Source organism: Lotus japonicus, chromosome 3, assembly GCF_012489685.1.
Source record: "Lotus japonicus ecotype B-129 chromosome 3, LjGifu_v1.2".
Taxonomy (NCBI): Eukaryota; Viridiplantae; Streptophyta; class Magnoliopsida; order Fabales; family Fabaceae; genus Lotus; species Lotus japonicus.
In genome coordinates, this window is record NC_080043.1 from 81,515,377 (window position 1) to 81,531,631 (window position 16,255).

The 16,255-nt window shown below is 35.6% G+C and overlaps 1 protein-coding gene across 1 annotated transcript; it reads right to left on the reverse strand.

The window, feature by feature from the left end:
• Positions 1 to 6,866: 6,866 nt before the first annotated feature.
• LOC130746430 (protein PHYTOCHROME-DEPENDENT LATE-FLOWERING) lies at positions 6,867 to 14,997 on the reverse strand. The gene is made up of 12 exons (XM_057599055.1): positions 14,631 to 14,997; positions 14,085 to 14,163; positions 13,949 to 14,013; positions 13,750 to 13,833; positions 12,462 to 12,542; positions 11,941 to 12,102; positions 11,746 to 11,844; positions 10,322 to 11,664; positions 9,656 to 9,873; positions 9,425 to 9,573; positions 8,792 to 8,830; positions 6,867 to 8,704 (listed from the first exon to the last, which is right to left on the reverse strand). Exons 1-12 carry the CDS (start codon positions 14,739 to 14,741, stop codon positions 7,217 to 7,219), a joined length of 3,918 nt encoding a protein of 1,305 aa, XP_057455038.1. The 5' UTR covers positions 14,742 to 14,997; the 3' UTR covers positions 6,867 to 7,216.
• Positions 14,998 to 16,255: the final 1,258 nt, after the last annotated feature.

The following is a 16,255-nucleotide window of genomic DNA, read 5'->3' on the forward strand; positions in this document are numbered from 1 at the left end:
AATAAGAACTGCTGCAACATGGGCAATAATTCTCGTTAGCATCTCGCGGCGCTTCCAACCACCGCAAGAAAAGAAAGGTGGAGTTTAAAATTTGTGTTTGTTTTTGTCTTGGAATTTTCCAATAACCTAAGTTTGGCTTAAAGTAAGACAAGTACGCCTGAATTTTCTTACTTTCGCTGTTGTTACAATTATTAAAGAGTCAAAACTATTCCCTTAATCACTCTAATATCTACTAATTTTCTCCACTAACATTAATAGCAATAATTCCTCTCCACTAATGACAACAGTTATTTTCCATTAATTATCACCACATTACAACATTTGTAAATGATTAACTGAATAATAGAACCCATCCACCATGTTATCCAATACTCTCTCCGTTCCAGAAAGTTTGTTGTTTTGCATCATTTTTCAATATCCCAAAATGTTTGTTGTTTTTAGCTTAAGTGGTAGGAGCTGGGGGACATATGGGTTGGGTAGGGAGAGGTGCAGGGATCAATCCCTGGCGGATGCAATTTATCTTTCCAATGTACCAAAAAAAAAAGTTTAATTGCACTTTTGGTCCCCCAACTTTAGCCTTCCTGCGAAAATCGTTCCCAAACTTTAAAATTAGCAAAAAACGTCCCTAACGTTTACACCAGGTTGCAAAATTGGTTTTCCGTCCAATTCCATCAAAAAACTAACGGAATATTCCTCAAAAAATTAATTAAAAAATTTAGTATCTGATACATTCATCATCTTCATATTAAAACCCATAAATTCACAAACTCAAACTCAAATTCACAATCTTCCCAACAACAAACCCATATTAAATTCAACCACAAAAATTTTTAGAAATAAAAGCCAATACTCATTTTCCCTCACCCAAATCCAAAAATTCAAAAATATTGTTCAGAGGTGGGGTTTTGACATGCACCAAAGAAGAGGAGGTGGGGCTTTGACCTGGAATTTTGACCCACCTCTATTGAACCCAAATCTGAATCTGCCATAGACCACCCCGCCGCTCCTCGTCGTCACCGAAGCACCACCGTCGCTCCTCTTCGAATCCTCCATCTCCATCTCTCTTCCTCCCTCAATCCTACTCTCTTTCTTTTCCTGTTTTTGTTTGGTCTGGAGTAGAGATGAAGAAGGCATAAGAGTAGATACGCGACGGCGGTGGTCGGTGACTGAAGAGCTTCAACGGAGGTGGTGATGGCGCGGCGCTTCATGGACTGGAGATCCACGTAAAGGAGGCGCTGCGAACCCAGAGGTGGTGGTGGCGGCGCGGTTTGGTGGTGGTGCTGCCTGATCTTGATTTTGAAGAAGATGAGGAAGTGGTGGCAAATGGCTCTAGCGAAAGAAGGAAGTGATTTCGAAGAAGAAGGTGGTGGTGGTGGTGCTGGATCTAGATTCCCACATATCTAACCTCAAATCCTAAAACTGTACTCTGATTTCTTTGAGTGAAAGGAGAATGGAAATGATTTTTTTTTATGTAAAGTGTTTGATGGGTTTTTTTTTATGTAAGGTGTTTGATGGTGACTGGGTTTGAGGAGACTGGTTTTTTTTTTTTTTCTGGAATTTTTTCAGCTTTATGTTGAAGATGATGATGAAGATATTTGAAGAAGATGAACATTCATCAATTTTTAGGTTTTTTTTTATTTTATTTTATTTTTTATTTTTATCCCAGAATTCGTTAAATATTGGATGGAATTGGATGGAAAACCAATTTTGCAACCGGGTGTAAACGTTAGGGACGTTTTTTGCTAATTTTAAAGTTTGGGGACGATTTTTGCAGGAAAGCAAAAGTTGGGGGACCAAAAGTGTAATTAAGCCAAAAAAAGAAAACCAATGCATTTTTTGCTAATTTTTTCCACCTATACCCTCATTTAATACATTTTCTCTCACTTATCACATTTCATATTAACCAACCACAACTCTTCTCTATTAATTATATTCTTCTCTATCTAAGTATAATATTTGCACATCACACTAGTAAAATTAAATAAGGGCAATCTAGTCAGATTATACTATCAATAATTGTTTTCTTACTCTTTGTACCACAACCTTAAACTACAAATTTTCTGGAACGAATGGAGTATTTTTGACACCTCAATTTGGAGAGTGAGGCACTCAAACAACCCACTCTCTATCACAAATTGACACATCAGCCTTTTTAATTAAAATTTACATTTCTCTCTCATTAGATTTAAACTGTGTTCCTCTTGGTTGTTGTTGTTTTTTTTTTCACTTTTCTCACTCCTCGTCTTCGAATCTGTTGGTTCCTCTTCTCTCTTTTTTTTTCATCTCTTTCACTAACAGCAACCATCCTGATTCTCTTTGAGATGCAGCAAAACCATCTCTTTTCTTTGAATTTTCCTGTTTTTCATTTTCCTCATCTCCTTCACTCTCCCAAATCAGTGTTCCTCTTCTCTTCGATTTTTTTTCTTTCATTTTTTCACTCTCCCAAATCCAAATTCCTTAATCAACTCTCAATTCTTATTTCAATTGCAATTTCGAATTTCAAATCCGTTAGATTTGAAAACTTTTCAATTTCGAATTTCAACAATACAATAATGGTCGGCCAAATAATACAATAATTTTTTTCCTGTTTTTAATTTTTGCTGCAATACGATTATCGGCCAAAAGATTTAAGTAGATAGGAGTAGTAGACATCAGCTAAAGTATAAAAGCAAAAATATAGGATTTATAGGCCATTCCATGCTGATCCCAATTTTCAGTTTTTGTTTTTGGGCGCTTTCAGATTGTATTATGGTAAATCTTATGTGATAAAATCTTGTCATATTCATTTTAATATTAATTATGTATTCTATTTTTTTATAAGATTAAAGTTTTACACAGTTATTCAATCACAACTTTTCATTCTTTATTTTAAATATTACTAATTAAATTCTAAATTAATTATGAGCTAGCAAAATGAAAGAATGTGATTGAATAATTGTGTAAAAATTTTTTTAAATGTGTAAAACTTATTTACATTATCAGTACATTATAGTCACGTGTTCTACTTTAAAATCACATTCAGACCGGATATATCATATATTATAAAACACAATTCTAAAAATAATCTCATATTTGGAATATTAACATAATTATTAGATTTTTACAATCACTTTAAAATAAAATATGAACAAACAGTATAAAAATATAAATACTTTTATAAAAACCCGTGCATTATGCACGGGCTACTTACTAGTTCTCCTTTATCTCTCTATGGTATCAGACTATCAGAGGACCTTGTTGTCTGACAACCCTTTCTTCAATCCAAATGGCTTCCTGTCCCTCCAATTGAAAAATGGCACATTACAAACACAAAGGAAGACATACAAAGAGGACAAGTGATTTGATTCTAATGGGGAATAAACCACAACTTTAACTAAAGGCAATAAGACTTCCCATTTTTACCTGACAATCAAACGAGCCATGAAAATGGTCACAAATATAATGGCATGACACACACATTCCAAAACATAGGCAGCAAGCTTCCTTATATATACTACTACACTAAATGGAAAAATAATAATAACAGTAGACATAAATCATGCTTTCTTATAACCACAAAGGGTGACACAAGTGGTGAATGTGCATTTTCTTAAGGGATTTCACCTAGGCTTCTGGCCCGGGTTCGATCCCTTCTGAGGTCAAAAATAAAAACATTTGTGGTCAGGGACATCACTACTGTATCCCGAGCCAGATTAGTCAAGTGGGGCCCCTTCCCCCGTGGAGACCGGTGGCCAAAGGAGAAAAAAAAACCATGCTTTCTTATAAATACTACTTCACTAAATGAAGAATGATTTGTTAAAAGAGATCTACTCACTTAATGCGATATCAGAGTCTGTCAGGGATTAGTCTCGAATTTGGACCCTCTCCCCCGGAACTCCCTCCCGCTCCGCTCCCCCTGCAGGACATATTGCAACCCTTGGATTGATTTAGTGGCAGCAATTCATTAGGAGAGAATAAAATTAAAATGCCACTTTCCCAAATAAATAGCCATACATAAGTGTGTAAAAAAAATAGCAACACTATTAAGTGATCTGCGTAATTTGTTAATTCCATTTAATTTAAAACATAAATTAATTAGATGAGCTATTACAGCTCTACCCTTAGTGAATTTGTTAATTCCATTTGATCCAAGTTTAACTTGCTATAAGTGGAAATAAACATTTCTTTTATAATTTTTTAATTCATAAAAAATAGCCTAAAGTTGTGTGAATGCTTGACATGTGTCAAAAGTTTCTTTTCTAAAACCTTTCCTTTATATTGTATGTAGATAATAATTATATGTTTATGTATTTATGTGTATAGTGTATACACATTGCCCTCACAACTATTGTGTCGATGATCGATATGATATGTAATATCTCCTCTGTAAATAATCTACTGGTCTTGGAGTCATAATCTATCTCAGGTAGCTTATAGCTTATTAAATATATTTTCATTTTTATCCTTATTATTTTATTAAAATTTCGTCTTTAGCCTTATATGTTTTATTGTATTTAATTTAATAAAATATAGAAAATTAAATAAGTAAAAATTAATATTACATTTTTAAGATGATAAATAACTTGAGTGAAATTAAAATATTTAAAGTTATAATCATTTTAATATTAATATCATATACGTATTAATGTGAAAATAAAGTAATGTTAAATATAAAACGAATTATATAAGTATATCATTTTATGTCATTTTACAATTTCAGCTTGTTCAATAGTTAGCTTTAACAAACACTTTTGTTCCAATCACGTAGCTTTTCAGCTTTCAGCTAGCTTATCAGTTATGCGTGTCAAACATAGTCATATTTTACCTAATTGCCTTCTGTCAATAATTATGTTACACTGAGTAATTAACTCAATATAGTATATTTATTGAGTTTAATAGATGTGCACTGTCGGTGTAAAAATGTTTTACACGGACATCCAATAATTGAGTGTCACGTATTCAAAAAACATTTATGTTCATTTTTATATTAATCAAATTAAAAACTTATTTTCTGATTTGGCAACCCATCATTAGATGTTTGTGTAAAAAATGTTTACACTGATGATGCATTACCATTAAATTCATATTTATTTAGATAGTCAATTATCCCTTTGCTCCTTATTTTCTTATTCCTGTACCTAAGTCAATCTATCCTCCTTAGAGCATCTTTATCCATCACACTCACTAGAGTGTCTACACTTCATTCTTTATAATCCCCCATAGTGCCACATCATCTAAACCATTTTACTAACTTTTTACTCCAACCTAAAAACTCTTAAAAGTTTTTCTAGTAGACCCCACATTCAACTACACACTTTATATGATAAAATGATAAGCAAATATAATAATATTTTATAAGAATATATTTATGAAAGACGCATGAGAGAGAAGTTTCTACACTACCACACCTAAATTCGACATGGTGGAAGAATCATTTCTCTCCAATGGTATGAGACACTAATTAATGGGAGAGTCTCTTAGGTGTAAGACACTCCGATTGGAGATGCTCTTATGGAGTAATCCCAACATGCTCATATTTATGATATGTTTATCCCTTCTATGAAGTCGTATAAAACTTAACTAGACTGACTACGTGCCAATGAAAATTGTAATTATTGCATGTAAAAAGAGATTTATATATATATATATATATATATATATATATATATATATATATTCCAAATTCACTATTGTCTACATTGACGATGTTCTAATCTTTTCCCAAACTTTAGATCAACATTTCAAACATCTCAATACGTTCATCTCTGTAATCAAAAGGAATGGCTTGGCTGTATCCAAGACAAAGGTCAGTTTGTTCCAAACCAAAATCAGATTCCTTGGTCACAACATCCACATAGGAACCATCATTCCTATCAATAGAGCCATCGAGTTCACGGATAAATTCCCTGATCAAATCATTGACAAAACCCAACTACAAGAACAGAACAGGCTCTGATAGGAATGATGGTTGAACAGAACAGAACAGAACAGAACAGAACCTTCTCTATCCCTAGTCTATATATATATGATGTATCTTATGAGAAATGTGATCTTACATGAGAAAATTAGAATAAATCACGACCGTTAGATCTAATCATGAATGGTCTGGATTAAAACATGACTTTTTTAAATGATCACATGACCATTAATTTGATTTAATCTGAACCATTCATGATCAGATCTAACGGTCGTGATTTATTATCATTTTCCCACATAAGATCACCTTATATATATATATATATATATATATATATATATATATATATATATATTTCTCTCTTAACAACTTGCGCAATGTAAGGTACCAATCTTCGGATTGTAGACAAGCATATTCTGAGCTTCAACTTCGAGTCCTAGCTTTTAATGTTGCAGTTAGTCACTCCTCTTTCGATAGGGAGTTCTTTGAGTTATGATTCATTTTCACTCTTTTTACACCTTCATTTTCAATATATTTCTTCTTTTTTAATTAAATCATTTATCACATCTTTATTTTATCGCTTTTTTTTTCTATCTCTCTCCTCCATCCACCTCTTTTCACGTCAATAATAGGTGTGAAAAAAACAATATTCGGAGACCTTCTAGTGGTGGTTTCCCTTTCCCTAATGTAGACGTTTTACATTCCTATTGTAATATTTTTCTTTTACTTTTTAGTTTTTCCTTTCGTTTCACTATCTCAGAAACCCCATAGTTTTTCCTTCTTTTCACTATCCCAGCAACCCCCACCACGAGTAATATCTGTTAGCACCCGCGCAAATGAATGTTAACATGTATTTAAGATAAAACGCTTTCTATCTACAGTATATGTCCATTGTGACAAATTGTTCTGCCAGAAATGGCGGTTCTACGACCCTAATTGATTTGAAATCTGATGGCAGCTGAGGCGATGATTTTCTTAACCCACAAAATATAATAAAAACAGTACCAATTCCAGCAATACACAAAGTAGCTACAACAAATCTTGGCCTAAATATCCAAAAAAAACTACCTGTAAGTTCAAAGAGTGCGAAAGAAAACAAGAAACTATATAGTATATACAAATTGACACAGCATAATCTATTCCTTCTAGAGATCCAGAGCAGCACATTAGTTCCCCAAAGGTATCAACAACTGGCTTTATGTTTATTTATATGTAAAAAATTAGCTCAGCTCATAAATTCAAGATAAAATCATTTGATAGCTGATTTTGGTGCTGAAATTTCCAAAGGGCATTGATTTGGACAATTTAGGCTACTTTTCTTTATTGAGCATTATTACTCTTATTAACACCTTGCATGTCCATAGGGGAGTTCGCCATACTACTAACAGACCCTAGGGTCTGAGAGCTCAACTGCGGACTCGCTGGACAAGCTTCAGGATTACCAGTACTCATGGCATGAATTGCCCCTGAGCTCATCTGTTGTGGGCTCATCGGAGTTCGTTGACTCATTTGCTGAGGGCTTGCTTGCTGCGCTGTTTGCTGGTTCAATGGTGGAACTCCCATGGTAGACGGTGATCCCACCTGGGGGGGTGAAACAACTGCCTGCAATTGCGAACTTATTTCTTGCTGCTGTTGCTGCTGCTGTTGCTGTAATTGCTGCTGCAACTGATGTTGTAATTGCATCTGCTGTTGCTGTTGCTGTTGCTGCTGCTGAGATGGTTGATGTTGCTGCTGCTGCTGATTCATATAAATATTCATCCCTGCCATCAGCTTTGGTGGACCCATAGGTCCGAGCGCTCGCTGCAGTGTATTCATATTAGCCCTATTTAGAGTCTGACCCAACACTGATGAAAGACCAGCCTGGCCAGGGTGCATTTGTCTGGCCCCAGAGATACCAGCTATGCTAGACTGAGGCGACCCTAACATGCTTCCCCGACTATGTGCCAGTCTAAGCTTAGATATAAGTTCAGCCGATTGTGAAGTCATTGTTCCAGGCCTGAATTGATGGCTTATAGAATTAGTAATATTTGAAGCCTGGCCAAGATTCATTGGGTTCTGACCCATATTTCCCATGCCGGCAATAGATGTCATTGGTGCTGAGATTCCAGTTCCTCCTATTCCCCTTGCAGATCCCATTCCCATAGTATTGCCCAGGGGTGCAAGTCCAACTATGCTATTTCTCAAGTTACCCATTCCCATAGCTGTTCCAAGCCCCATCATCATTTTCCTTTGCATTTGCGGCTGTTGTTGCTGGTGCTGTAACATCTGCTGCATCTGCATAGGTGAAGGCTTAGCGTTGAGCATGTGATTACCCAATGGCATGTTGGAGTTCTGTCCAAGTGCATTTAAGTGTGACAGCTGATTTGTCCCAAGCATCATAGATCTCTGGAACTGGGGATTCTGCTGTTGAATGAGAGAGTGTTGATTTGGTTGCAGCTGCTGTTGCTGGTGGTGCTGCTGCTGCTGCTGTTGCTGTACTGCTTGTTGCGGGTCCAGTTGTTGTGGTCTTGGAGCCACCGAAACACCAGAGAGAAGTCCTTGAGACATCTGTAACGCCTGAGTGTTTCCAGGTGGCAACATCCTTGAGTTTACTACAAGATTCTGAGGTAAGTTGAATGATGCGTTACTGCCACCAGCTGGCTTTGGACCTTCATTGGGTGACTGACCCGGCATTTGTTCTCCGTATTGCTGCATGTCACCTACAGAGCTATTAGGAGGTACACTAGATTGACTTCCCAATGGAAAGTTGACCCGGTTCGGTTTGACTTGGACTCTGTCATCTTCCCTCACATATCCTTCACGTGCCATCTACATAGATGGCAGATTAAGCTATTAAAAAACAAATTGACCTAGATTTGTCTTCAATATGATTCCAACTCCGAACGAGAAACATACCTGAGAACAGAACTGTTCTGCGAGCAAATCTGCAAAATGCTGATTCACAAATTGGTAACATAAATCAGCGCCAAAGTTGCAGAAAAATGAATGGCAGGAAATTTAAATGTGCTACTAGAACTTTGATAGCTAGTTATCTTTTTTACAGTGATTTCAAGATCAACAATGACCAAATACCAATACACCATCATGTTAATTCCAACTAAATAAATGAAGTACAAAAATTATCTTTCCAAAATAACAATGGAAAATACAGCTGTGCCTTGGGACGAAATGGAGGCTGCAGAAGATAAACAAGTGTCCTCGGGAAGTGAAAGTCAAAGTTAATACAGGACAGTAACATTTTGTCCAAATTTTACATGGAAAGAAAATGAAAGGAATGGTGGTACTAGGGTAAAATAACAAAGGATTCCCCCCAAAAGGGTATCAAAGCTACAAGGTTTGAAAGGGTGATGAGAAAGACTTAAGGTACTTTTAATATAGATAGGAAATAAATGTTTTGAATGGATTGACAAAGGATATAAGAAAAAAGGTGAATAATACCTCAAATAATTGAAGCAGAATGCATTCAACTAACTTCATATGTAAATCCTTATATATAACCCAAAAAAAATTGACTCTCAGTAAACTTACAGTATTGGGTAATGTGGGGAGATGATCCTCTGCAGCTACAAAATCACCTTCATCAATGTCCCCATAATGCATAGACACAGTACCATCGGATGGCTTCTCAGACATTATCATCTTAGTACGCAACTTCGGAACTAGAGAATAAACATTTCCTGTAGAAGAAAATGGAATGTCAGACAACGAAGAAAATATATGTTGTCAAGAACAACAGAATTAGCAAAAAAGGCAACAAACCTTGAAGTACACGCTCTGGCAAACAGAAATTTAAGACTCTCATTTTGCATACGTTCATACTCCCACCAATAAGTGACTTTGATAAAGAACTTGGTTCATCTGTCAATCCCTCATTATTAATCGCATTACCAAGATGCGAAGCTAATGGCTGTGTTGAATATGTATTCTGCTTTTGGATGGGATAATCATCAACCTTCTTCTTAAAGTTAAGTTGATGCCTGATAGAAGTCCATAGTTATATGTAAGAACAGGAAGATGAACATCACAAAATTTGAAAACATAAATCAGGAGAAAAGGCTAGTAGGTATATATATATATATATATATAAAATGAGAAAAAAATAAGCCGATAACTTTCAGACACTAGACTTTTTCTTGTTTTTCTTGTTTTCTATACATAACATTAAAATAAGAAACAAAGTGACAACAAAATGACATTTATGTAATTAATCATGAAAAAAAAACACTTTCTTAAACCAAACAGGCCCTAAATCTCTTCAGATCTCCAAGGGTGCGGAGAATATGTGTGATTAAAAATCCGATCAAAACCTCCCATCACCACTACAGAATACTTGCACTATAATTTTTTGAAAAATTTAAAAGTTTGTGGATGATATAGGATTATTAAAATAATCTTGAGATGCAGTTCTAAATTAAAATAGCATACCTCATTGTCACCATTTCAATTTTTGAGAACCTCTCAACCATATTTTGAATTTGAACACCTTGATCAACCAAAGACGAGGTCCCAAGTGAAGGACTATTTACATTCATTGGGACACCAGTAGTAACACTAGCTGGAGAACCAACTCCATTCATTGCTGGGGTCTTGGGAAGGGAATTAGATCTCCGCTTGGCAGCTAGTTGTGCTTGTTGTTGCCTTTGTGTAGAATCATTAGAAATAGAAGGAGTTCCAACAGCAGGAACTGAAGCCAGTTGTGATGGACCACCAAAACTTGGTCCAACTGAACCATTGGAAAATTCACCTGATTTTGAAGATAATGGAGAGTGAGGTAATGCTCCAGTAGATAAGCGAGGACTCTGGACTGATTTCCTCTTCTGGAACTGGTCCTCTTTTTTTGCTTCTTTCTCCATATGCTGCTGAGCCAGATTATTCCAGGTTGTCTGAGAGAAATTAGGTTTCATGAATGCATTCGGTTGCAATCTTTGCTGAGGCCGTAATTGTTGTGGGTCTAAATTGACGGTATCTATTCCCATCTCACTTTTATTGCGGTTTATCTCTGCGCCATCTAATTTTTCCATTTCAAACTGTTCTTCCTTGGCAACTAACCTCATGCCCTGCTGACTAGAAGCAAATTGAATAGCTCCTGTCTCCTGATTCAACCCCCCTTCAAAAACCTGCTGGGGAAACTTCTGAATGCCACCACTTGCATATTGAATACCTCTGGCCATCGCTTGTTGTTGTAGTAGTGTATTTTGCCAATTTATTTCTGATCCTTGAAGACCTTCAACATGCGAGCCAATTTGCTGCTGCTGCATTGCATCAACACCAGTGGAAGCAGGCCTCATTCTTTTTGCAACATTGGATAAAGGTGAAGCTTGTCCATCTTGATTCTCCCTTTTTGAATGAAGAGAGGCACTTGGATTTGCATCATCAGTATATGAAATCATGACATCTTGTGCAGCAGGAGAAGCCCCTGATGAATTAATAGCAGAAACTGATCCATGCTCCTGCAAGCTTCTTGGATTTCCAACTGCCATTGCATATCTTGATTGCTGGGGAGGCATAGAAAAGCCCGGGATAGAAGAATCTGGCATAAGATTCTTAGATCTCAAGGCCATGGCAATGTTTGGACTATGATTTTGCATTGCTGGATTTTCAAGACTCTGTTGCACAATAGCATTAGATGCAGTTATTCCTGAATCAACTAATCTGTTATTTGAGTTTTCCTGCACTCTATCTATGCAAACTTTCTTCCCATAAATTCTATTACTAGAAGTAACAGCGAACTCTGGCATATCTCTTAATCTCTTTCTCCGTAAATCGAGCTGCAATATCAAGTTCAACATCAGTAATATGAAAACAGCCATAAAATAAGTTCATCATGGGAGGATCTAGCTTGTTTATACCTTTGGTGGAAGTGAACTTTCACAGAGCCGTTCTAACTTTGGAGCAGGATCTAGATGAAGGTCTGGTTTTAATGCTTTCAGTATCTTCGATTCAACTTCCTATTATCAATATGAACATAGTTAAGTGAGATCAACACCCAAGAAATGATAAAATTATAGGAGTTGGTCATTCATGAGATGGTAGATCATACTCACCATTAGATCACCATATGTCCAAGACTTATCAGTAATCGATGGGATGTCCTTCACAATATTTTCCAATGACATCTTGAGGCATACTTTATTAACAAGAGGAGAACTTTCCGGAGACACTATGCCGGCCCCCTTTTCAAAAGAGCACTTTCGATAATCACGCACCTGAGGTAAAATATTGTACAAAGCCCAATCTTGTAAACAGCATGCGTCATTAAAAGTATATATGAAATGGTGATAAGATTTGGCAAATAGTAAGAAGAAACAATGCTCGCAAAATGGCAATCAAGAAGCTCTCCACAATGAAAAGAGACAAAACCAAAACAGATGCCAATGAGAAAGAGATCCCGTAGCAAAAAGAGTATCAAATAACTGCTACTCCTTTATACACAATAAACACAGCAAACTAAACTAAAACCTGGAAGAACATTTGTGCACCCTTAAATAATTTTTCATAAAATAATGAATGGAAATTTATTCGTCACCTTTAAAACTAAAGCATACCAAAAATAAATAAGGCTCACCTCACATATAAGTGCTCCATCAACATACTTGGCAGGTATATCATCCAGAATATCCCCAGGCAAATGACCCGACTCAATGGCCTCCAAAAACATCATTACAAAAAATAGGGAGGTAAGTACATGAAAGGGATTACATAAGTAGACAAATAGAAAATGATAAAAAAAATTAAGAAAAAGCATGATGTTGAGTAAGACAAGGAATTTGAAGCTACCAAAGGAAAAGACCCAGAGAAAAGCATAGCTTCTGGGGTTATTTCCATTTCCAAGTTACAGTTAGACAATGTCAAGAAGGTGGAAACAAGTAGCTCAAATCCAGCAGCACTCAACTCAAACTATAAAGCTCAATTATGCCAGATTTTAAGAATCAATTGAATCAAGTCAACAGTGTTGAAAGATTAGTGCGTGAGACTTTTCACATCCATAGCAGCGTTTATTATACAAGTAGAAATCATTGAATGTCCCAATCATTGATTGCAATCATAGTAGTCAAAGTCAGGATTATGAACTTAATCGGGAAGGGGTGAGTTAATCTACGCACAATCGTAAGAATAATGGTAAGATTTAGCAAAATTACTATACACTATACAGATTATATTTTAAAAAATATTATGCTGATTTATTACAATATTTTATAAATATATGCTAATTATTATATTTATAATATATATATATATACATTATATACTCCCATAATATTTATTATATGTTATAAATTGAGTTAAAATTGATCTCTGCTGCTCCAAACCAGGCATGTGATGAGCTTTCTTATTTTATTTTTAAAACACTGACTGGGCTTAAACCCATTAACTTCCAAAACCCTAAGTCATTACTCCATTTTGTTACCTACACTACTGTTAGTTTAAACGAGCTCTTCCTTCTTCTTCCCTTGTCATTATTTCTTTCTCATCTAGTCCACTTCTTCTACCGTCACTAGATCGGGCTCTCTACCCTCCTCATCCTTCTTTTTATTCCTCTTGCAGTGCTGCACAAAAACTGAGGTCATCATACGATGACAACTTTCGGTGGTCCAAACTGCTTTTATGGCACTGAAGTTGGCTTTCTCTTAATTGCATACTCGCCTATAACCGCAATAATGGTGCGATTAAGGTAAGGTTAAGGGAGCAAATGATTACGGAAGTGATTTTAATCGCCCAAGCGGTTCCTAATTGCAAAATCCTACAATTAAGTGATTATACTAACAATTTTTTACTATCATAATTGCAATACTTCAGAACATAGAAGCTAGAACTAAAAGAACAAGAAAAATATAGAATTTCAAGAGAATTACCAAGAAAAGGCTTTCAGATGACCTATCATATGGATGTAACAACTTTGGCAAATCTTGATATCTCGAATGACTCGCCGTATCATTCTAAAAATCCATAAATGATATAACTTAGAAACATAAAAGGTCGAACTAGAAGTTCTTTCTCATTTAGATAATTCCTTCAGCATTTGCAAAATATTAACTGGTATCTCAAACAAACCTCAAAGGGCTTTCCGATAGAATAACCATCTGGGAACAGGTTCAGTGTAAAAGAAGCTTCCATCTCTGTCAAAACAAGAACCACAACACTCAGGATTTATGCACAAGTTAAGTATCAAAATAACTTGATGACTGACCTGCTAACGGACGAGTTTCAGATGAAACAGATGAATTGAGCATCCGAGCAGTATTTTCACCAGCTTCAACAAGATGACTCTGCATTAAAAAAAATACAAAGTAACTAAACTACCGAAATATTGAACCGTTCCCACTGTTTGCATTGACACTTCAATTGAATGTAGTCAAATCATAGATGAATATACTAGCCGATTGAACAATAAGACACAGCTCATGGAAGACTCAACCCTTTCGTAAAAGAAAATAACAAGCTACCAAGCCCTTCAATTCTTACATGTTGTTAGCCTCAACTCCTTATTCGAAATCTCAAACAGAAACATCATCAGGCACATAAAAGCAAAAGCACAAAACATTTGACATCAAAGAGGAAGACAAAGATTTAGATTTGTGGTTTAGTGTCGAATTTCAACCGAAAACGTCATCAAGCACATAATAACAGTGAAAAAACAAACTTTAGAAATCAAAGAGCAAGACCCAGAATTCAATTCGTGAATTCCAGTAGAATTAGCTAATTGAATTGCTTGCACATTGGTCAGATTAACTACCTGAGACTTGGAATTCTCGGATACACCATCGTGGGAAGCTTCGGGTGGAATGGGAAGGGGTTTGGGGCGATACCTAGTGCCAGACTTCGAGAGCTTGAAGGAGAGCCCCATGGGGGGACTCTGAATTTTGTGAAGATTGGGGAAATCAAAACCCTAGAAATTCATCAGAAAAGAACAAAGAAGGAAGAGAGAGTGTTTGTGTTTATTTGTTTAAATGCTGCGAGTGCTGAAGACAAGTTCATTCAAGGTTTCGGATTTACGCTTCGTTTGGCTTCAGTTTTCTTCTGGGGAAAGACTTCTTTTTCTTTGTGTTCTTGTAAAAAAGAATGAAAATTTATTTTACTCTTTTTTTTTTTTTTTTTTTGCTTTTATCAGATTTGGTAAGTGTTGAAAAAGCCTGAGAAAATATAGTCAATTTTAATTTTAGGTGTGTTTGGATGAGAAAGAAAAGTGAGAAGAATGAAAGTGGAAGGAAATACTTAGAAATGAAGGGTAAAAATCCAGAACCTAAAGGAAAATAAAGAAGACGAAACTTGTTTAAATGACATGCGGATGGAGTTGTTAGAAATCGTCATGTGTGTGTAAGATGCCTCTTGATGTGTGCATGTGAGAGGGTTGCTAGAAAATGAACAGGCACTTGAAGCTGAAAGAATGAGGTGGCGTCGTTGGTCATGCGCGCGAGAGGGTTGGCATAATAGGAACAACACCCAGAGTAGATGAGTAAGAGATGATGGAGTGAACAAGGCACTGCACAAAGAACTAGAAGATTTCAATGGGCACAACGAGAAGAAAGAACGGGAAGAATTAGGAGTGTGAGAGAAGGCACGTGATAGAGTTTATAATTAAAACTAAATTTGAATAGTGTGATAACATGTCATTGTAAATTGTATACCAATATGATAATCGAGGTTTACATTTATGAATATGTTAGTCATTTTTTTCAGTGCCTTTTAAATGTATTGACATTTATCCATGTTTTCAGATTTCAAAAGTCATTTTCCAATAACAAGTAATTGTGCCTTTTAAATGTATTGACATTTACCCATGTTTTAGGATTTCAAAAGTCATTTTCCAATAAACGAGTAATTGTTATCAATGTCTGTTTATGCAATTTTTAATCTTCTACCATTACTGTATATTTCTTTTCTCTTTTTCTTCTTCGCTCCAAACATTAATGCCCTCAACATTGTCTCTTCTCTCTTATGTCTTTCATCTTTGAGAAGTGTCATTACTTATTAGTTAAGAACATGAATGGCAATGGGTAGGGTCTGGGTAGGTACTATACAGGGGCGTATCCAATAATTTCTTGTTGGGGGGGGCGAGATATAAGATTAAAAAATCTTCATTGAATATTATGTTTACTTTAAATAATAAAAAAATTTAACTACAACTATTCGTTCTTTCATAGTACTAAATTTATCTATTATTGTATCAATAGAGATTTTTCAGTAATTTCTCTCTCAATATATACGACTAGTAAATTTAATCAATCATTAATTACTTGAGATTTTGAATTGATTTTGTTTTAAATAATAAAACTCTGTGATAACTGAGGGACTCGACTAAAACTCTACAACAACAACAATTTTTTGGGGAGCGAGACTTGACTACAAAAAAAATCTATA

Excerpts from the sequence above, each read along its gene's own strand:
- LOC130746430 (XM_057599055.1), bottom strand. The coding sequence starts at position 14,741 with ATGGGGCTCTCCTTCAAGCTCTCGAAGTCTGGCACTAGGTATCGCCCC. Across the intron at positions 11,845-11,940 it reads GGACATATGGTGATCTAATG|GAAGTTGAATCGAAGATACT; the intron begins GTGAGTATGATC and ends TATTGATAATAG. Across the intron at positions 8,831-9,424 it reads TCCCCACATTACCCAATACT|CATTTTGCAGATTTGCTCGC; the intron begins GTAAGTTTACTG and ends TTTGTGAATCAG.